This window comes from Bison bison, unplaced genomic scaffold (genome assembly GCF_000754665.1).
Source record: "Bison bison bison isolate TAMUID 2011002044 unplaced genomic scaffold, Bison_UMD1.0 scf7180017864345, whole genome shotgun sequence".
In the NCBI taxonomy this organism is placed as follows: Eukaryota; Metazoa; Chordata; class Mammalia; order Artiodactyla; family Bovidae; genus Bison; species Bison bison.
The window spans coordinates 374,076-397,170 of NW_011494917.1; the positions used below are offsets into that span (position 1 = coordinate 374,076).

General features: G+C 39.5%; 1 protein-coding gene across 1 annotated transcript in view; it reads left to right on the forward strand.

The window, feature by feature from the left end:
- DGKH (diacylglycerol kinase, eta) overlaps window positions 1-23,095 on the forward strand; it is a 114,879-nt gene that overhangs the window by 30,657 nt on the left and 61,127 nt on the right. The window contains exons 3-10 of the mRNA XM_010854593.1: window positions 6,279-6,383; window positions 6,661-6,793; window positions 13,365-13,471; window positions 14,138-14,263; window positions 18,035-18,137; window positions 19,225-19,384; window positions 21,144-21,252; window positions 21,389-21,528. Of these exons, the coding sequence (XP_010852895.1) occupies window positions 6,303-6,383; window positions 6,661-6,793; window positions 13,365-13,471; window positions 14,138-14,263; window positions 18,035-18,137; window positions 19,225-19,384; window positions 21,144-21,252; window positions 21,389-21,528 (959 nt within the window). The 5' untranslated portion in view covers window positions 6,279-6,302. The remainder of the gene's footprint in view (window positions 1-6,278; window positions 6,384-6,660; window positions 6,794-13,364; window positions 13,472-14,137; window positions 14,264-18,034; window positions 18,138-19,224; window positions 19,385-21,143; window positions 21,253-21,388; window positions 21,529-23,095) is intronic.

Consider the following 23,095-nt stretch of genomic DNA (forward strand, 5'->3'; position numbering starts at 1 on the left):
TCCTAGCAACCCTGTGGACTGCAGCCCACCAGGCCCCTCCATCCATGGGATTCTCCAGGCAAGAGTACTGGAGTGGGTTGCGATTTCCTTCTCCAATGCATGAAAGTGAAAAGTGAAAGTGAAATCACTCAGTCGTGTCCGACTCTTAGCAACCCCATGGACTGCAGCCTAAATACAGGCAACAAACATCGTTATAGAGCAACTAGACTTTCTGTTTGTCCTGCTTTCCAAGAAGGGCTTCTCACTGCATTCGAATTTTTATTTCAATCAAGGCAATTCAGGATTAATCACTAAAGACATAACAGTAAGTACTTGCCAGAGGGCAGACATAGCTATGTAGTAGACCTTTGGATTAGAAATAAGAATTTTCTAACAGAAGAAGTTGTTGGACACTTAAAGTTACCAGAGAAGGTTCAGAATTTCCATCATTGCAGAATCAGAAATATTAATTAAAAGGAGGAACCCTCTACGTTTTTTTCCCTGCAACACACCACACACTCACACACACATACACACACACACACACACGGTCTATCTTACACATATCCGCCTGACGTGTATTATACATATATATGTGTGTATATATATGTGTGTGTATGTATATACGTATGTATGTTTATATATGTATGTACATGTATATACACACATATATATACACTGGAGAAGTAAATGGCACCCCACTCCAGTACTCTTGCCTGGAAAATTCCATGGACAGAGGAGCCTGGTAGGCTACAGTCCATGGGGTTGCAAAGAGTCGGACACGACTGAGCAACTTCACTTGCTTTCTTTCTATAGTTCCTTTTGGAGAAGGAAATGGCAACCAACTCCGGTGTTCTTGCCTGGAGAATCCCATGGACAGAGGGGCCTGGTGAACTGCAGTCTACGGGGTTGCAAAGAGTTGGACATGACTAAGCAACTAACACACACACATTCACCACCACCTCAACCTCATTCCCTCTCTCTCTCACATACATGCTCTCTCTCTCTCTCTCTCACACACACACGCACACTTTCTCTCACTCTCTCCTCTGCACCTCCCCCATCCCTGCAGAAGGAACCTTCTATCTTAATTTGTTGAGACATGATACCTACCAGAGCCAGCATTCTGAACTCTTTCACTGCTGTCCTGGGATCTCATGCTCTTTCACCATTATAATACTGCTTTGGGTAAGGTTAGACACAGTGCTGGAGAAGGCAACAGCACCCCACTCCAGTACTCTTGCCTGGAAAATCCCATGGATGGAGGAGCCTGGTAGGCTGCAGTCCATGGGGTCGCTAAGAGTTGGACACGACTGAGAGACTTCCCTTTCACTTTCCACTTTCATGCATTGGAGAAGGCAATGGCAACCCACTCCAGTGTTCTTGCCTGGAGAATCCCAGGGACAGCGGAGCCTGGTGGGCTGCCGTCTATGGGGTCACACAGAGTCTGACACAACTGACGTGACTTAGCAGCAGCAGCCGACACAGTGCAATTAAAGGAAGGGACCATTGTTTCCTGATTTCTTTGTTGACATTTCCTAATGTCTTCTAAGGAATAGGTCATTATCTTTAACTCTATTTGGGTGGCTTCCTACTCAGTGACTATTTTCTTGGCAAAATGCCTCCATTTTTTTGACCCAAGTTCCTATTACTTTTGTCTGTGACCACACTTACACAGTGCTAGTGGTAAAGAACGTGCTAGTTAATGGAGAAGACATAAGAGATGAGGGTTTGACCCTTGGATCGGGAAGATCTCCTGGAGAAGGGGATGGCAACGCACTCCTGTATTCTTGCCTGGAGACTCCCATGGACAGAGGAGCCCAGCAGGCTACAGTCTACGGGGTCACAGAGTTGGACATGACTGAAGCGACTTAACACGCAATGTATATTGTCACAAGAAATATGTATATTATAGAAGAAAGCCATGAATATGTACCTCATCTCATCTCTGGCTTCCTAACAGACACTGTGCTGAGGGCTTTGCTTGGATTGTCTCCCTAATGCACACCACACTCTGCAGAGCTGTGAGGAGCTGCTCCAGCCTCTCTTTGCAGATTCGAAACTGAGGCTCAGAGAGCCAGGAGGCGTTCCTAGCCACACATCTAAGGAAAGATGCTGTTGGTATTCATTCTAAGTCTGACTTCAGGGTTTAGACACTGAATCACTCTGTTGTTACATTCTTGGTTTCCAGTTGGGAATTTACAATAAAATATCTTTAGAAATGGCAACCCACTCCTATATTCTTGCCTGGGAAATCCCATGGACAGAAGAGCCTGGCAGGCTATAGTCCATGAAGTCGCAAAGAGTCGGACACGACTGAGCGCCGGAGTGACTGAGCACGCACGCATCTTTAGAATGTTGGCTCTCAAACTTGGCTGCACTTTGGAATCACTTGGGGGTTTAAAAAAATTACCACTGGTAGCTGGATCCCACCCTCTTATGTTCCGAGTTCATCAGTGTGGAGTGTGGCCTTGACACTGGAATTTTTTAAAGTCTCCAGGTGATTTTAAAGTACGGCCAAGTTTGAAAACTCCTGCTTTGAAACAGTGCAGAGTTTTAAGTTCCTGTTCTAATGTTAGTAAAAAAAAATTAAAGAATGTTTTTATGACTGAAATACTACATATTTGCTTTAGAAACCACAGGCAAACCAAAACAAAATATTTAAATTGTCTACAGTTCTTTCACTGAAAGATGACCAATACAGTTATTTGTTTTTTCCTGTTCATGTATTTAAAGTCTTAATGTTTCTCTTTGATATAATTTTATATATTAATGCCAGATTGTTTTATATCTGTTTTTTTATATTTATATGCTTTACTGGACTGAGAAATTATTGATCCTTTTACAACATAATCATGTTGTTGGATTAACCCTTATAGGCCAGTAACCAACAAAGTGAAAGAGTATCTCTGTTTCTGCAGTTTGTCTTTAATTCGAGGTAGCACTTAAAAAACTAATTTAGATATCTTTCCTTTTTAAAAAAATTGTATTGGATTATAGTTGCTTTACGGTGTAGTTGCTTTTTTTAGTTCAGGTATACAGCAAAGTTATTGCTGAATTATAACAGATTCAGTTATATCTATCTCTCTCTATATATTCATTTTTTTTCATATTCTTTTCACACATAGGTTATCATAGAATTTTGAGAAGGGCTCCCTGTGCTGTACAGTAGGTATTTGTTGGTTATGTATCTTATACATAGTAGTGTTAGATATCTTTCCTTTGTACTCCAGGGATCGAACCCATGTCTCCTCATTGGCAGGTGAGTTCTTTACTGGTGAGCCACGGGGAAAGCTGGGGATGCCTTAGAATAGGTAAAGCACAAATCCCGCAATAAAGGGAAAAAGTCCTCTACTTCCAGAAACATCCCAGCTTTGTCCCCCAGCAGGGCTTCCCTGATGACTTAGTGGGTAAAGAATCCGCCTTCCAAAACAGGAGACACAGGTTCGATTCCTGGGTCAGAAAGATCCCCTGGAGAGGGAAATGGCAACCCACACCAGTATTCTTGCCTGGGAAATCCCATGGACGGGAGGAGCCTGGTGGGCTGCAGTCCCTGGGGTCACAAAGAGTCAGACGAGACTGAGTGAGCACCCACAAACGTAGTCTTCCCTGGGAATGGCCTCGCCTCTGTCCTTCGATCTCCCTACCCTATTCCCTTGTCTGTTGTAATAAAAAGGCTTTCAGAGTAGAACTAAGTAATTCTCAGAGTTTACTGCTTCTCAGGTATTTTCCTAATAAAGATTTGGATGAGGGATTACTGTAGTTTAATGGGGTTTGGTGACGATGCAGCCAGAGCCCATCAGTTAGCGGCTGTGACTGTCACATCACATTCTTTTGCTCCTCTTCTCGGTGATGAGGAAGAATTTACATTAAAGGTGGGGAGAAGACTCTTTGCTTTGGTGAATGGACGAGCGATTAACCCACCGGGGAAAGGGGCAATCTGGGAGGTGTTACCGGTTTGCCTGGTGAACCAGTCTTGTCTTCTGTTCAGCCCAGCCAGTTCTGGGCTGCTCCCTGAGGTATTTTTGGTCCTGCAGCCGCAAAATGAGATCTCTCTGCATTTCACGATTTATGGAGGATTTCCTTTTTCTGGATCAACATCTTAACTTGATAATCAGTAGATTTCTTAATCACAAGGCTTGTAAATCCTGATTATTTATAATTTCTGTATGGCTTTAAAAAGTCTTGTATTTTAAGAATATATTATCTTTACTGGCTTATTATTGCCCATTTTAAAACGCATTTTTTTTTAAAAGGAGAATTTGAAAGTGTAAACATTTTACTTTGTGAATGCATGAAGTACATGCATGATTTATGTTGCTGAAATCGTTCAGCATTGAGGCATTCATGTAGTTCCAAAAACTGCAAGAAAAATTAGAAGCTATTTCTCCATCTTTCTTTACCCTCTTTATATAGAATTCACAATGGCTGTTAAAGCCATTAAAGATAGTTAAAACCATCAGACATCCTGCTTTACTAAGAAATTAACATCAACAAAAACAAAATGAAAGAATAAGATAGCAAGCCTGGTTTATTTACCTGTATAATATGCATCTCACTCACTCTAAGGCCATAATGAAAGAGAAGGAATCCTTAAAGTGACATCATATCATATAGCAGAAAAATTAAGTAAAGCATACAGAAGATGATACTTATTTAAATACCAGATTTACTCAGTCAGTCCCATTGACATGCAGATATTTCTGGAGTGTTGTGCCAGTCACTGGAGCCAGGGGTGTTTTATCATTTAATGGTACCTCTCTGCTGCACTCGATGAGCTGTCCTGGAAAAACATTTTGAAGCAATAAAGCATCCATTTGGCTTGTAAGTAATGAGGGAGTCATTGCTCTTTGCATTAACTATTTATCGAGGAAGAGGAGTGACCAATTGCTAATAAGCTTCATCCAGAGAGCCTAGTGGAAAACAGAAGAAAAGTGAGGTTCTGTTCAATTTCATGTGCAATTAACAAATACTCAGTGCTGAGTGGTTCGTGCTCCCCATCCACGTGACTTCTGGCCAGCTGTATTTAAGCACGAGTGCCTGTGCAGTGTACTGAAGTCCCCTTGGTCTGCGGAAGGATTGTTAGCCTTAACTAACGACGGTTGACAGGAGGCAATAGGCAATGACCGGTGAGTAGCTACAACTGTGCTGAACTCTAGCTTTGAATAAAGGACTTATTTCCTAAGATGAGCTGTAGTGATTGAGGCTTGCCAGTTTACTCTTTTGGAGAAGTGCTCCGTGTTTGTTTGTTTTTAATATAATTATTACTTTTCCATAACTTGGGAAATCTGCTCTCTAATGCAATATGTAGATTATCACTCAATCAAATGGCTTTTAACCTGAGAAAATTTCTTGTTTGCTCTATAAATAAATATATAATTTATTATTCAGAATTAGTTTCCAGGTAGTAATGTAACATTTTGTTTTTCTTTCACAAATAAATAAATGGTCCCTTCTGTCCGTAAATGCTTTGGGTGTAGCAACTTCAAGATTACAACCTGAGTATTGTATTCACAGGTAAATAGTGGCTGCTTTCAAGTCATTTCAGAATCTTACCTCGAAGAATCTTACTTTTGGTACTATAACAGCATGAAATTTTTATTCCTCTTGCTTTAAGATTCTTGGTGTAGTGAATTTGCCTTCTTTAGTAACATGAGAAAAAAGATGAAAGTCACAATTATTTTCTTCTCTTAAAGCCAGCTAAAGGACTTGCATGCTAATTCCTCTTCCCTGCTCTCACTAAAAGGTAGTACAGTGGAGTTCTACACAACAGGAAGAAAAGTTCATCACATAAATCATATTACAATAGGCCATGGGAAGGATGTGTAAACCCAACATTACTTAGAATAGTCTTGAAACTGTAATGAACCCGTTATGAAATCATTTAATATTACTTTCCTTTGATTTTTGAATTTAAAAAATTTCCATATTGGAAAATGTATTAATTCTAAGCTTACTGTGAATTATTTTGAAGTATATTTTAAGTTAATTTTCAAGATATATTCCATGAAATAAGAATACTCTGCTCATTTGAGTTCATAGACTTGGGTAAAGGGCTGATAAGTGAATAGCAATGAGATAAAAAACTAGAAAAGATTCGTCAGAATGTGTCTTTCCTAGAAACATTCTGTACCACAGTGAGAACTAAATCCATTTACATTATAGGGCATCATACTTTCTTCATCAAGGAAGTAAGGACTCAAAGGTTAGAAATAGAATCACCTTGCAAGATGTTAGGTCTTATAATCACCTCTCTCTGTTGCCTGTTAGCAGTCATTATGTTGAATTATCCCTTTCAGATAATCACTCCATTTAGAAGACTAATGCTGTGCGCTGAGAACAGGAAAGAGATGGAGGATTGGATCAGCTCGCTGAAGTCTGTACAGACCAGAGAACCTTACGAGGTGAAGTAGCATCTCTCTTTTCCTCTTGCCCTCTTAGAGAATAAATGTGATCCATAATGCTACAGCTATATTCTGTGGGGGGGAAAAGTATATGTAGATTCATTCGGCAACCTGTTTAAACCTGATATAGTTTTTTTTTTTTTTTTTTTTTTTTAGCTAAAGCAAAGTGTTTTAGTTTTAAAAATAATGGATTTGAAATTTCGGTCATCGTTATGTACCTTCTGCATGTAGTCCTGTTCTCTCGTTTGGCAAACCTACCCTGACGTCTTGTTTCCAGGTGGCCCAGTTTAACGTGGAACATTTCTCAGGGATGCATAACTGGTACGCGTGCTCCCACGCCCGCCCCACTTTCTGTAACGTGTGCCGAGAGAGTCTTTCTGGAGTCACCTCCCACGGCCTGTCCTGCGAAGGTACAGTAGCATCCAGGGCGTGTCCTCCTTCAACGCTGTCCTTCCTGTAAACATGCTGCCACCGGCACCTCTGCGAACAGAGAAACAGCTCCGCAGCAAGGCATTGCCCTTGGGTGGAAGCAGTGAGTGGGAGCCTCTCGGGGGACCAGAGTGTTGTCCTTAAACTGTGGCTTCAAGAGGAGCTCTCCCCAGATACGAACGACTTAGAAAATAGTTTAGCTTAGGAAAAGATAACATGAAATCATCTGAAGGAGGAAATGTCAACCCACTCCAGCAGCAGCAGCCAGTATTCTTGCCTGAAAAATCCCATGGACAGAGCAGCTTGGTGGGCTCTGGTCCAAATAGCCGCAAAGAGTAGGATACGGCTGAGTGAGTGAGCATACACGCATAAATCAAAGTATGGCATTTCCCTCCTCAGGAACTAGCATCTACTGGTAAAGAAAACTCTGTAGACTGTGTATTTCATTCTCATTTTCCAGCATTCTTTTTCTGTTGTTTGATTATAGAGGACAAAACTTTCTGGTGGACAGTATACACTCTTTTGGCAGAATTTCCGATGGTTACTTATACTACATCATTTTAAATGTTTTATTTCATTTGTGTTTAATGTAAATGGGGCTTCCCTGGTGGCTCAGATGCTAAAGAATCTGCTTGCAATGCAGGAGACTTGGGTTTGATCCCTGGATCAGGAAGATCCTCTGGAGAAGGGAATGGGAATCCACTCCAGTATTCTTGCCTGGAGAATCCCACGGACAGAGAAGTTGGCTGTCTACAGTCCATGGGGTTGCAAAGAGTCAGACATGAATGAGCGACTAACACTCACACACATCATTTTAAATTTCTTTAAAGTTTTCTAAAAATAAGGTCTATGCTGTTGTTCTCATCAAAGGATTTGTGGATTATTTTTAAATTTAAGAGAAGTGACCACTTAACATCACCAGGAGAAAACTCATACCTTCTTTTGATTTATTTAATAGCTCAGTGGTTCCATCACTGTGTACCTCTTTTTAAACCACATATAATACTATTATTAGCTTTTGTCTCTTAATACAAAAAATTCTTAGATAATTTTGTAATATAACTATTACAATTAAATAATAAATAAGAAATAGAGTCACAGTTTTAACTCATTTTGAATTATAAAACCCAGGATACATCAGTATTTCAGCTATTTAACATGACAGGCTTAGTGTGTAAGAATAAAGTTCTGTAGTTAAACTCTGTGGGTTCAGATTCCAGTTTCAACACTACAGACTGTGACCAGGACTAGTCTAACCCTTTTAGACTTTTGCTGCCTCCTCTCTAAAATGGGGATAATAGTCATTTATATCGCACAGAATACTGTAAAAATGAAATAAGAGAATGCATACAATGATGCTGTTTTTCTAGTCAGATAAATTGTAGACGTTTGTAGGTGAGTTGTATAAGAAATTCATCAAGCAAACAATTAGAGATTGTATCATGGCCTGATGCATTAAAATTCATGAAAATGAGAATTTGGAGGAGACATAAACATTTTTTTTAGATTTAACAAATGATTGAAAACAAAGACATAATTAGTCTTTCTGACTTTAGTGATTATATGGAGTTATTCTGAAGGTCTTTGTACAATTACCTTGGTGGTGGTTTAGTCTCTAAGTCATGTCCGATTCTTGTGACCCCATGGACTATAGCCTGCCAGTCTCCTTTGTCCATGGGATTCTCCAGGCAAGAATACTGGAGTGGGTTGCCATTTCCTTCTCCAGAGAATCTTCCCAACCCAGGAATTGAAGCCAGGTCTCCTGCACTGCAGGCAGATCTTTACCAACTGAGTCATAAGGGAAGCCCCCCTACAGTTACCTTATAGTCTGTTATTCCTCAAACTGCTAAAAAAAAAAATCAAATCTATTAGTATCTTAGATACTGTTAGAACTGATCTGTGGTACCCTTCTGATCTGAGAGTTATGCATTATTAAATATATTTAATGGTAAAGGAGTTGAACTTAACAGTGGGATGACTGAATATTTTTCTAAACATTTTAAAAGAAAAATGAAAATTACATTAGCTGGTGGGGATAAAAAGCTTCCAAGTCTTTAAAAAGATGTGTTACATTATTCTATTGATAATTAAGTTTCTGATGTTTAAAGTCTCAATTATAGCATTTTAAAAATACCTTTTAGAGGAATATATGTTAATATTCAATTTTTTTTGTTGATAAAAATTTTAAATCTTGCCATTAGTATATTTAGAACTGTAGCAGATTTTAGAAATCCCAAAGGTTTTATGAATACCCAAAAAGGTTGCCTTTTATTTTGTGTTGTTTTATTGTTTAGTTGCTAAGTCATGTCTGACTCTTTTGTGACCCCATGAACTGTAGCCGGCCAGGCTCCTCTGTCCATGGGATTTCCCAGGCAAGAATACTGGACTGGGTAGCCATTCCCTTCTCTAGGGGATCTTCCTGATTCAAGGATTAAACCCACATCTCCTGCATTTTCAGGGGGATTCTCTACAAACCACCAGGGAAGCCTTTTTATTCTTTGAGACTGTAGTTATTTAGGATATGTTTATTGTAAACAAAGTTAAATTTTAGAAATCCCCTTGAAATCTGCATAAACTGCTTGTTTAGCAAAACCGAAGGCTTACAACACAAAAAAGTTTTAAAGTTATAACAGAGGTGCAAATTCAGGAAAAATTCATTCAATAATAACAATGAATAAAGTATTATAATAGAATCCATCTTCCAGGGTGCAACACCAATACTATATTTACTTAGTCTTTCTGCCCCTTTTTCACAGTAAAAGGAGTCTGTACTGATTTGTCTTCTAGGCTTGTGTTAAACAATAACTGAATTATTTTAAAACCTTGCATATATAAAATATATGAATGAAAAACAGAAGGCAGAAAATGCATTTCACAGATAATTCCCTAAATCAATTGAGAATGTTAATTATAATTTCAGAGCATAATTGTGATTCTCAAGGATTTAAACAGCACTCTAAGAATAAAAAGTTAGATGGTAATTCTTTTTAATCAACAGCTTAAAATATCTCTACACGGGTATTTATGAATTTTTGTCTTAACCACTGTTGAACACTTAAAACTTGTTCAAGACTATATTGCAATAAAGAATCATAATTTTATTACAAGCCAGTGTATTTTTTAAGTTCTGTGGTTTAAAATAATGGCTATATTACAGGTCAGGAAAAAATGCTTTATTTCAGAATCACTTGTGTGGAGAAAATTGTCACCTGCCAAATTAAGGGGCCTATTCCTCATGTCCATTCCTTAGTGACCATAATTTCATTCGTTTGTTTTATTTTAATCGTTATATATTATATTAAACACCTTTGTGATTCTGAATGCTCATTGCATGAAGAACTTTATTATTACAAAAGTGATTTTTATTTTTCATGAACCGTTTAATTTTTAATGGCAAAATCTTCAAAAAGCCATGAAATTAGACCCTGTTGCCTTCTTTGTATTACTTCCTTCTTTGTCTCTTAGAAAAGTTATTGACTATCAACACTTATTTGTACTTAGAAAACACCTTGCTTTTTTAAAACTAAAACCATTCTTTTGAGAAATAAAATAACAGATTGAGCCATTTAAATAATTTAAAATAGTAACTAATGTAAAAGTCACTTGCCTTATAGCAAAAGGGAGTAGATATCATGCTGAAGTAACTTTTCAAACAAAGCTTACCTTCTGCGATGCTGTTTCTTTACTTTGCTGTTTCTCAGCAATAAAGTTAAGTGGAAAATTTGTTTTCTGTATGAGGTCTGTGCTTGAGTCACAAAGTCATTTATAGCAAAAATATTATGATTTCCAGGAAAGAATTTGTCAGTGTACACAAGAAGAGCAGGTAAATGAAACATTGCCAGTATCTATGTACTCATATTGTTTTTAAGGAAAAATGGCTCAATTTAAATGGCCATTTATATACTGGCTACTTATATACTGAAGCATTCTGAACATTTGGCTATATAGGCATCTCATTTATTTTACTTGACCTGTTTGTTTTCATGTTATATTAAATTAAGACAATTTAAAGAGAAGAGCTCATAACCTGTTATTTGAAATTTGTTAATGGTTTACTGGCAGAAATTCAAAAACCATGCAAAAAGGAGCCACCTTTTCATTTTGAATTTGCAACAGGTACCTTCTTATGTTTCTACCAAAATGATCTCTACTTTTAAATATTTCTCTGAAAAGTCAGAAACTCTTTATAATGTCAATATTCATTAGCAGTTGGCTAAATGTATGTTAATGCATGTTCTTGGTGGGCTTCCCTGGTGGCTCAATGGTAAAGAATACACCTGCAGTGCAGGAGACACGGGTTCAATCCCTGGATCAGGAAGATCCCCTGGAGGAGGGCATGGCAACCCACTCCAGTATTCTTGCCTGGAGAATCCCATGGACACAGGAGCCTGGCGGGCTACAGTCCATGGGGTCGCAAAGAGTCAGACACGACTGAGCGAGTAAACAACTGCGTGTGTCCTTACAGGGATGGATAAGCATAGTAGTAGTCAAGTTCTGATTTTCATAAGCAAGGTTTAATTTTTCAAATAATCTGTGGTTTATTTGTTTTGTTCATGTACGCACTGCTTCTATCTTGCTGTTTCCTCATATTTCTCTTTTGCAGGTATCTTTCTGGTGATATGGCTGGGGAGCTTTAGTGATGCCTGTAGTGGGAGTGTCACTTCCATTATTCCTTTCTTCTGCATTATCATGTAGTCATCCCAACAGGATACTTTTTAAATCTATTTTTAAAAAACATTGTTTGTTTTTAATCGAAGGATATATCCCTAGGACTTCCCTGTAGCTCAAACGGTAAAGAATTTGCCTATGATGCAGAAGACCAGGTTCAATCCCTGGGTTGGGAAGTTCCTCTGGAGAAGGGAATGGCAACCCACTCCAGTATTCTTGCCTGGAAAATCCCATGGACAGAGGAGCCTGGCGGGCTACAGTCCATAGGGTTGCGAAGAGTGGGACACGACTGAGTGACTTAACACACACGCAGTTGCTTTACAGTGTTATCTTGGTTTCTGCCAGACACCAGCATGAATCAGCCGTAGATTTACCTAAATTACCTCCCTCCAACCTCCTCCCGCCTCCCTCCCCATCCCACCCCTCTCAGCTGTTACTGAGTTCTGGTTTGAGTTCGCTGAGTCACAGGGCAAGTTCCCAAAGGCTGTCTCTTTTACACATGGTAATGTGTGTTTCCATATTACTGTCTCTTTGCATCCCACCCTCTCCTCCCTTACCCCCTGCCTCCCCTGCCCAGTGTACACAAGTCTGTTCTCTGTGTCTGTGATTATTTCATCAGCACCATCTTTCTAGATTCCATACATTTGCGTTAGTATGCGATGTTTGTTTTTCTCTTTTTTACTTACTCACTTCCAACAAGATACTTTTAAAAAATATTTATTTGGCTGTACTGGGTGTTAGTTGTGACATGTGGGATCTAGTTCCTTGATCCGGGATCGAACCTGGGGACCCTGCATTGGGAGCACAGAGTCTTGGCCACTGGACCATCAGGAAGTCCCAACAGGACACTTTTAAAAGACAGTGCCGTCTTTGTGACCCTCATCAATGCATTTCCCATGATGTCTGGATATTTTCTTGACGTACTTGGACTTTCAAATTCCCCTGAATTATCTTGTTCTTTATCTCTCTGATATTTTCAAACTTTTTATTTAAGTGTAATATACGAACAGAAAAAAGAAAACATCAGAAGGGTACACAGTTTGTTGAATTTTCACAAATTAAATGCTTTTATGTAATCAGCACCCAGACTTAGAAATTGGATATTACCAGAACTCCTGTCAGTCTGTCAGTACAGTCACTCAGTCGTGTCCGACTCTTTGCGACTCCATGAATCGCAGCACGCCAGGCCTCCCTGTCCATCACCAGCTCCCAGAGTCCATCCAAACCCATGTCCATTGAGTCAGTGATGCCATCCAGCCATCTCATCCTCTGTCGTCCCCTTCTCCTCCTGCCCCCAATCCCTCCCAGCATCAGAGTCTTTTCCAATGAGTCAACTCTTTGCATCAGGTGGCCAAAGTATTGGAGCTTCAGCTTCAACATCAGTCCTTCCAATGAACATTCAGGACTGATTTCCTTTGGGATGGACTGGTTGGATCCCCTTGCAGTCCAAGGGACTCTGAAGAGTCTTCTCCAACACCACAGTTCAAAAGCATCAATTCTTTGGTGCTCAGCTTTCTTCACAGTCCAACTCTCACATCCATACATGACCACTGGAAAACCTGTATTACTGAATTTTATCTTCTTTGTGTATGTGTGTTGTCTCCTTTCTCAAGAATTAATTCTTTTAGTATTTATTTCCTTTCTTCTTTTAGGAGTAAATGAAATCTCTTTAGCAATCTGTAGCTTGATCAGAATGCTTCATAAGCACATAATCATATTTGCTTTTTAGAATATTGACGGTTATTGAAGAGTAATAGAAACTTTAAAAAATATTGTCTTTCTTCTACTCACCCTCCCCAGCCCTTTGAAATTTCATGCTGTGATTTCCTTTCATCGTTGGTCCAAAAGTATATGTTCACTTAGCAATGGTTGGCTTTTTTTTAGTGTGTAAATTCAAGGCTCACAAACGCTGTGCAGTGAGGGCAACGAACAACTGCAAGTGGACGACCCTGGCCTCCATCGGGAAGGACATCATCGAGAACGAGGACGGGGTAGGCTCCCTTCCTCTCCTCTCTCTCCCAGACACCCCCACTCCTTCGTTCTCTGCTCCCGTGGAAGTTCAGTGGGAGCCATCTAATTAGTTAAATTACAACAGGAAGTTAAGAGGAAGTGTTGATTATTAGGATTAGATGGAAAGTTTGGGTAGATTGGGACTTTTTATTTTCAATTCAATCCTTCGTAGCTTCTTTCAGCTCTTAAATTTTAAGAGGATTGGTGTGTAAGGGCTTAGGAGGGGTTGTTGGGCTGGGCTGATGTTGCAGACCCTTATCTGGCCGACTAAGGTACTCTGTAAGGCTCAGCTCAGCTGTATACCCAGACATTCACTCCTCGGACTTTGGAGCCTGCTCCCCCACCTTCAAAACCTTATCTCCTTTGCATGCAAATCTCTGATACCCCTTCCTGGTCACTTTACGATAATCCCTCTCTGTGCTCAGCCAGAATACACATCCTGCAGGGTAGGGGTTTAGTTTTATTTTTGTATCCCTATCGTGCTTGGGCATAATAGATGCTCATTAAAAGTGGGGGAAATGCATGCATGCCAGGAATGATACATGCTGCTGATTCCATAGAGTAAGAAATCATTGTCTCTCTTCCGTGGGCTAAGAACGGTGTCCTCCATGGTCTTAACTCGACTGCCCTTTCTTCCTGCTGTGTAGGTGGCTATGCCTCACCAGTGGCTCGAGGGTAACTTGCCCGTGAGCGCCAAGTGTGCCGTCTGCGACAAAACGTGCGGCAGTGTTCTCCGTCTTCAAGATTGGAGATGCCTTTGGTGTAGAACGATGGTGAGAGGTTTATGAATATTCTCCATTAAAAGAAATGACTCTTCCTGTATCTTTTCATCTATGTGATTTAGAGACAAAGCTAAGAATTTATGGCGGAGCACAGCCGATAGTACAGGTACCCGTTTTGGTGGTGGTGGTTTAGTCGCTTAGTTGTGTCTGACTCTTGTGACCCCGTGGACTGTAGCCCGCCAGGCTCCTCTGTCCATGGGAGTTCCCAGGCAAGAATACTGGAGTGGGTTGCCGTTTCCTCCTCCGGGAGATCTTCCTGACCCAGGGATGGAACCCACGTGCCCTACGTTGCAGGCGTTCTCTTGCATTGCAGGCGTTCTCCTGCATTTCTTTACCAGCTGAGCTACCAGGGAAGCCCATTTTAAGATGCACCTTTTTCAAAGTGTATTCTTTCCACTCTGGCTACTTCTGCACGTTTCCTGTTTGTGACACCTGTTCGTGTTATATATTTCTTTTATCTGAAGACCTCTTTCTCACAGTCTTACTGTTTTTCATCAAGCTTTAGCCGCATCTAGTGGTTTGCTATTTTCAGCCCATTTTAACACCTGTTGCTGACAGAAAGCCACCAGATTTTGACTGACAAGCAAGGTGTGGGTTTGCTACAACCCCATGCATGTTCTATTGACAGAAAGAAGCCGAATTCAATAGGCCATGCACTGATACATTTTAAAGTGTATGCCTTTATGTTTTAGAAATGAGTAGATATTTAAAATCTTCTTTGCACATGTAAGCAAGTGGTGGGAAGCAGGTACAGCACAGCATGGAGCCCGCGGCAAGGAATGGTCCCACCTCTGACAGTCTGCGTGAGGACTGGGCCTCCATGCTGCAGGAGGGTGGTCCGAGCAGGACCTCAGGGTGTCCTCACGGCCCTCAGAGGGTGACGTGGGGCTAAAAGACAGCGGGGCGAGGAGGCAGTGTGCGCGCACCTGAGCACTGGGCGATGCTGTCCAGCTAGGGTGCCGATTGCCTTGCGTTGAGGCTGAGTTGTTTGGTCAAGTTTTGAGTCTTGGAAGTCACCCCCTCCCCCCAACAAAAAAGATGGGAAACCATTGCTCTCAGTAACTACGTTGAAGGGACTTCCGTGGTGGTTCAGTGGTTAAGAGTCTGTATTTCCACTGCAGAGGTGTGAGTTCAATCCCTGGTCCAGGAACTAAAATCTTCTCATGATGTGGCCAAAAAATTAAAATAAAAATAAAAAATAGTATTAGTAAAAATTTTAAAAATACTGTTGATTTGAAGATCAGTGAATGCAAGAGGTCTGCATATGATGTTTTGATTTTGTAATCCATGAAATTGATTCCATGAGCCATGGAGGAAAAATAAGTCCTATGACTTTTTAGTCAGGACTGATAGGTTATCTTGTGTTTCTTTTTCATCTTTGAATCAAACATAATTCTCCTGATTGCCATGATTTTTATTGCCATAGGTGTTACTTTTTAAATCCCATTTAATATAATATACAGACTATATTGGATAATCTCTCTCCTTTTGGAGTTTTCGTGCAACCCTAACCCTGAAAACACTCTTGTGCCATTCAAACCAGATTTTAAGTCAAGATTCCGTTCCACCTAAGATTTCTTTTTTTGGGGGGGTAACTGCTGACATATGTCTCTACCACTGCTTTTATTAGTCTGCATTTACTGAAGTCTATTTCTCTCCTTCTGAAACTGCAGCTGCTCTTTTCATAACTTTTTGAAAAGAAAGGAGATCATCTGTGTGATGATTCATTTTAGAAAGATTTTATAAAAGTTGTCTTTACCTGCAATATATAGCTCTCTACTTATCTTTAGTCAGCTATTATTTTTTTTTAACTGAAGTATGCTTGATGTACAGTGGTGTGTTCGTTTCAGGTGTACTGCACAGTGATTCATTTATACATAAGTAAACATACGTGTGTATATATATTCATTTTCAGATTCCTTTCCCTTATAGCTACACAAAATATTAAGTAGAGTTCCCTGTACTGTACAGCAGGTTCTTGTTGGTTATCTATTTTATATACAGTAGTGTGTGTACATTAATCCCAAACTCCTAATTTATCCTGCAGACATAGGAGATAAACTTACAGTAACCAAAAAGGAAAGCTTGCTGTTATTCAGTCGCTCAGTCGTGTCTGAGTCGGTGATGCCATCCAGCCATCTCATCCTCTGTTGCCACCTTTTCCATCCCTCTTAATCTTGTACATCATATACACTATCATTTATCTGTTATGATATTATTTTGCCTTTAGACTATGAGTTTCTAACAGCAGAATCTCTAGTGTCTAAACATGGTCACTTGGTTCAAAACCAAACCAAGCCATATTTCCACAACCTTAATGAATTACCTCCTAAGTTTTCCAGCTGTTGCCCAGTTTTTGGATATAGTTTTACCTTTTTTATAAAAATAGTGAAGATACAATTTTATCTCTGCTTTTTTCATTTAACACTGTTATAAATATTTTTCTGTTTTGTTTCATGACTCTCAAACTTTTTTCTTTTAAAACCGTGCATTTTCATTTTTCTAAAATCCTGATGGACTAATTATTATAAATCATAATAGGAAACTGTCCCAAATCAGGTCATCAGCAGAATAAGAATCACTATCAAATTTCAATTACTTTCCTAAAAGTTTTATAAATATATTTAACTGATATGCCAGTTTTCTAAAGGACTAATGAAATAAAACCACATTAAATAAGTGCTTTATGAAGTGCCTGCTTTTACTGATGAAGCATTTAAAAGCTCTCTAGGTAGATACATAAATTATTCTAAATTGCCTAGGTCCTGCTACTGCTGCTAAGTCACTTCAGTCGTGTCCGACTCTGTGTGACCCCATAGACGGCAGCCCACCAGGCTCCCCTGTCCCTGGGATTCTCCAGGCAAGAACACTGGAGTGGGTTGCGATTTCCTTCTCCAATGCATGAAAGTGAAAAGTGAAAGTGAAGTCGCTGAGTCGTGTCCGACTCCTATCGACCCCACGGACTGCAGCCTACCAGGCTCCTCCATCCATGGGATTTTCCAGGCAGGAGTACTGGAGTGGGGTGCCATTGCCTTCTCCAACTCCTGCCTAGGTCCTACATTATATGTTTCCAAAGCTTGAGTGACCTTGAAACTTTTTTTCCTACGGAATTAAGACATCTGCTGAGTGCTGGCAATGTGGATCACTTCTCAAGATGAGTGGGCGATAATAAGACCTTTCTCTTTTCGTTGCCGAGAGGGCAGTCTAGCTGAGACAGTAGGCACAGATGTCCTTATAACTGTACTAGCATGACAGTGTTATAAAAAAGGTGTGAATGGAAAGTTGCAGGATCCCTGCAGACACCTTGCAGACTGTTTTTATTTTCATTATATTATGTAAGAATTTTGTACGGTTAGTGTCATCAGTTTTTCCTATGGACAGTGATGCTGGACGCATACCGGTTTGCTTCCCTTCTTCATCCCTTCTTCCCTCCCTTCCTCTCTCCCCTTCTTCCTTCCTCTGTCCTCCTTCCTCTGTCTCTTCCTCTGTCCTTGCTCTCACCAGGCATTTACTGACTACATACTACTTGCCTGAGTCACCCACGAAAACAGACTGCACAAACCAAATCAAATTCCCATCTCTAAAATGATTAGTCCATTCCTTAGAAATAGAAACACTGTGCCATTAAAATACTTTATGAATTCCTGGACATTTGAAGATGCACTTAGTCTTAATTTTTCAGTTCCTTAGACATAGTTTGTACCATAACAAAACATGGATGTGTGTTTAGTGATTCCTGAAGGCTTCTTTCTTTGCTACTAGGTACACACTGCCTGTAAAGATTTATATCATCCTGTATGTCCACTTGGCCAATGTAAAGTATCTGTCATACCTCCAATTGCACTCAACAGCACTGATTCTGATGGTAAGTATCGGTAGCAGAAGTATGTATATTCCTGGTTCATCAAATGTTGATATGTACACTATTTCCCTAGTATAAATAACACTGTGGTTGGTTATTCTGGTCAGTTTATATATAATAATTCCATTTCAATTGCAGAACAGTACATTTAATTTATACAAGAACATTTTAAAATTAAGGTTTAACATAACTATTAACACAGTGGTGAAATTACAGTGTATAAGATTTATAGATTTTACATTTCAGCAAATCAAATAAGATCATTATTCTGTAAGAAAATGCAACCTGAACAAATTAATTTTTTATAAGCATTTTTTCCCCTCTGTAGTTGAAACTGCCCATTAGCAAAGCTCTTTTTGAAACCCATTTTTCTATCGTTTCATTGTAAGAATTTATATTCCCATACATTCATTCACTTTTTTTAGTGTTTCTATTTTATGACTTAATTGTACATATGGAAGAACCCATTTACAACACTGGTTTGGGGATAGCATACTTACCACTTCTTTGTAAACAAACCGTATTACATAAGGCTTTTACCATAAACTATTATTAATGTTTTGCATCAATAAAGTGCTTTATCTTTTCAAACTTTTTATAGAAATATGCCAGTAGATATCATAGCTACTAGAAGCTGCAGAAGATATGATTTTTTTAACCTGTGCTGTTAACAGCCTCCCCCTAAGCCCCAATATATCAAAGTTCTGTTACTTATTATAAAATTTAAAAATACTTTCTGAGACCTTAAGGAGGAGGTGTTAAATATTGTATAATACTGAAAATTAGCATGAATCCTTTAACAACTGTGAATTTGTACACTATGATTGGTTTTTCTTAATAATTAAGTGTTGCTAGGGCAAGTGGTAGATCTCAAATTATCTGTGCTTAATACTTTCACCATCTTTTGTATGATTTTTCATTATAGCTCATATTTTAGAAGGTAAGTTCTGTGTTCTTAATATGTGAGTAATAAACCTGTCTGCATATGGGGGCTCTGAAGTATGAACTTAACTGTTTTTCTTCTAAAGTTTTGTTAAGAGAAAGCGGTGCATATTGATCTTACATTGTGTTTTTGTTTTTTTCCCCACAGGTTTCTGTAGAGCAACATTTTCATTCTGTGTTAGTCCTTTATTGGTTTTTGTCAATTCTAAGAGTGGAGATAATCAGGGAGTAAAGTTTCTTCGTCGATTTAAACAGTTACTAAATCCAGCTCAGGTGTTTGATTTGATGAATGGCGGTCCTCATTTGGGGTAATTGATTACTGACAAATCTTCCTTGAATGAAATGTAGCACTAAGTGTGAAGTACATTTGGTTTTTCAGTTCATGAAAATTGTAGATTCATCTAGACGCCTCTGGGTTGATCTTCTCACACCTCCCTTTTTTTAACGTTCTAATTATAAATTTTAACACAACCGTTTTGATATTTATATAACTTCCTGTGTGCCCAAAGCTCTAAAATTTGTTTAGAAAATGTTTTCGAATATATCCTACATCAAACAATTCTGTTTGCTTAGCTCTATAGAAGTAGACCAACTTATGTAAATGGAGAAATACAAAAAAATAACTTCAGAAAATGATTTGCATTGGGAGGCTAGTATTGAACTATATACAATACAAATAATCAGTTATTTAACTGAAACACAGATACTCTTGTGGATCTCAGAAACAAGTTGTCAAGGATTTACGACTTGGTTCCCATAAATGACAGAAAGTACTTTTGTTAACTGTCCACTTCAAACTTTCTGGAATGTCATGTAACTTAAAATCTGGGGGAAAAAATTAATGTTTCAGTGTTGGAAAATATGCCTTGAGGCACTTTGAATACATTTTTAGTGTATATATTTATGATTTTCGTTGAAGAGGTGGTATTGAGTCATCTGAACCAGGGGCATACACTCTCTTTCCGATTTGCTCACGCCAGCTTGGCTTTTCTCTTGAGTCCACTGTAACGCCGAAGTAGAAATGAAGACTTTAGATCCCAGTTCCTGAAAAGGCCTGTTGGGTTTAGTGCTCCAGCACTCTCCTGTCTTCTCTGTTTCTCTTCTCAGTCTCTCTTTGTGCCCCTTTCACTTTTGTCCCTTCGGGGCCTTCCTTGTTCCCATTGCCTTTTTCTTGCTATCTCAGGCCCTTCTGGTTCCCTGGGTATCGCTCTTCATTTGAACCCGAGTCCTGCCTTATGTGCTGTACCTCCCTTCCTTCCCCCTGCATGGGTCCTGGCACTTCCCCATCTAGCTTCTCTCATCACCTCTGTCTCTCCCATTGCTGATTAGCTTTGTCTCCCCTTCTAGCATATCTGTTTTATAACCCTTCATGGCTCCAATATCTTATTTTTTCTACTCATCCTCTAAAATTCCAAGGAACTCCCTTTGTGAAACTTCTTGAGATTGTCTCCATATTTTTTCAATTTTCCACAATACTTGAGGTATACAAAGGTACATTCAGAGGGTGAGATGTGTCAAAATTTGAGATGAAGGAAGGCAGAAGTAGAAAGATTGACCTGAGAAAAGGAAAAGAGGAAGTTAAAAAACTGCTGGCAGTGTGGTGGGGGTACATTAGTGATGTTTGGTGGATCTCTTTAGGAATCGCCCCCATGGCACTCAAGAGCATCAGTGCCCTGGATTCTCCACCCTGGTCTTAATATGCTACTCATGGAAATAATATATCCTTGTGATAGAAAGAAAAAAAATCACTATTTTTACCATCGCCTATCACTTAACCTTCAATAATCTTTCCTGGGTTCTGCTTCTTTTTTGTTTTTGCATTTCTCACTCCCCTTTCTTCCTAACTTTGTCTCCATTTCTGCGTATAATCCTCTTTCCTCTTTATGATTAAGACATTTTTGTGAGTTCCACATTGCACTCAAATTAATTTTTATAGTATGATTCACCTGTAAGAGTTCTTTATTTAATCTGAACATGAGTACCAATATGTAACAATAGAATGACAAAAGAATTGGGGAGAGTGATTTTTATTCACTTATCCTAAAATCAAATACTTCTTACTTTCAGTTTAAGATTATTCCAGAAGTTTGACAATTTCCGGATTCTTGTTTGTGGAGGAGATGGAAGTGTAGGTTGGGTTTTGTCAGAAATTGATAAGCTCAACTTGAACAAACAGGCAAGTGGTCATCATTCTTTTCGTTGCTAGTTAACATGAATGTATCCTAACCTGCTGACCAGTGAAGTGCAGAAGTGTCAGAGTCCCCCTCTCTCGACTTGTCTGAGGTCTCCTGTGGGGCTGTTTTTTTTTTCAGTGTCAGCTGGGAGTACTGCCTCTGGGTACAGGAAACGACCTTGCCCGGGTTCTCGGCTGGGGAGGCTCGTACGATGACGACACCCAACTTCCTCAGATACTTGAGAAGCTGGAACGAGCCAGTACCAAAATGTTGGACAGGTAATAACAAATTCTCTTCTAAAACTAGATTGAAAGCAGCATACTGATATCCTCTTTTTGATCATTAGAATTGTACTGACAGTAAGCCCATGAAGGGGTTCCATCCTTGTGGTCTAGAACAGAGCCTGACACAGAACAGACACTCTGTAAATATGTTTTTTGAGTGGATGAATGAATTTTTTTTAATGAGAAGGCTAGTTTAATGAACCCATTATTTTAAAGATAGATGGCTACATTAATGCTTACTGCTGTTCAGTCGCTCAGTCACGTTACTGTTTGTGGCCCCATGGACTGTAGCCCACTAGTCTCCTCTGTTGGTGAGATTTTCCAGGGAAGAATAATGAAGTAGGTTTGCATTTCCTTCTCCAGGGGATCTTCCCAGCCCAGGGATTGAAACCACATCTCCTGCCTTGGCAGGCAGATTCTTTACCACTGAACTATTTGGAAAGCTCATGTTGATACTAATTACTTTTAACTGCTGTTTGGGTCAGAAAGCTTAAATAGTTAATTTATGGGGGGTCTTTTGATGAGTATACAAGGTATGGCCCTTTCCTCTTCTGGTTTCATGAAAACCAAAGAAAACATACAAACTTTAGATAGTATATCTTCTTAATTATACATGTTAATAAGAAATCGAGCCAACAAAATACTAAAAAATATAATCCTTTCCCAGGGACAGGAAAATGCTAGGAAAACAGCTTCACATGGAGGAGCCATCACTGTTTTTATGGTATTCTGGATTGCACCTCTTAACTGCTCTCTCTCTAAATACCTCACATGTAAAAAGAAAAAAAACCAGTCTGTGTGACCTGAGTATTATGGAGGAGGTGTTTAGAATTGACATATAGGGAGCAACCGGGCTTCCCTAGTGGCTCAGTGATAAAGAATCCATCTGCCAGTGTAGGAGATGTGGGTTTGATTACTCCATCAAGAAGCTCCCCTGGAGAAGGAAATGGCTACCAACTCCAGTATTCTTGCCTAGAGAATGCCATGGACAGAGGAGCCTGGTAGGCTAGTCTATGGGGTTGCAAAGAGTCAGACACGACTGCGCGCAGGCACATAAGGAGCAACCAGGACTCAGTAAGCAGTAACCTCCATCATCACTGGAACACAAATGTCAAAATCTCATTATAAACTCTAGCTAGCATGAATCAAAACAACTCTGATAGGATTAGCCATCTGTGGAACTCTTCCCGAAAATAACAAAATCTCATCAGGGAGCCACCAATCCAAAATGTAATTACTCTAAAATAAGCTGTAATCTAATTAATGGTAACCTTGCCTGCCATAAGGTAATGTTGCAATGGCTGATACTTCTGCAGACAGGATATTTAAAAAGAAAGCTAGGTTGGTGAGCATTTATCTGAGTTAATCCCAAACCAGTCATGAGGGGGATCCCCATGTAGTTTGGGAGCATAAAGTGGACTCAGTCTCCAGTCTTTAAAAGAGTCTGGAGGTGGTTTCCCAGAAGACTGCCCAATTTAGCGCTTACCAAACCTCACAAGGTATTTTAAATGGCTTTTTCTTGTAAATTTAAATACCACTCTCCCCACAACCTAGGAAATAC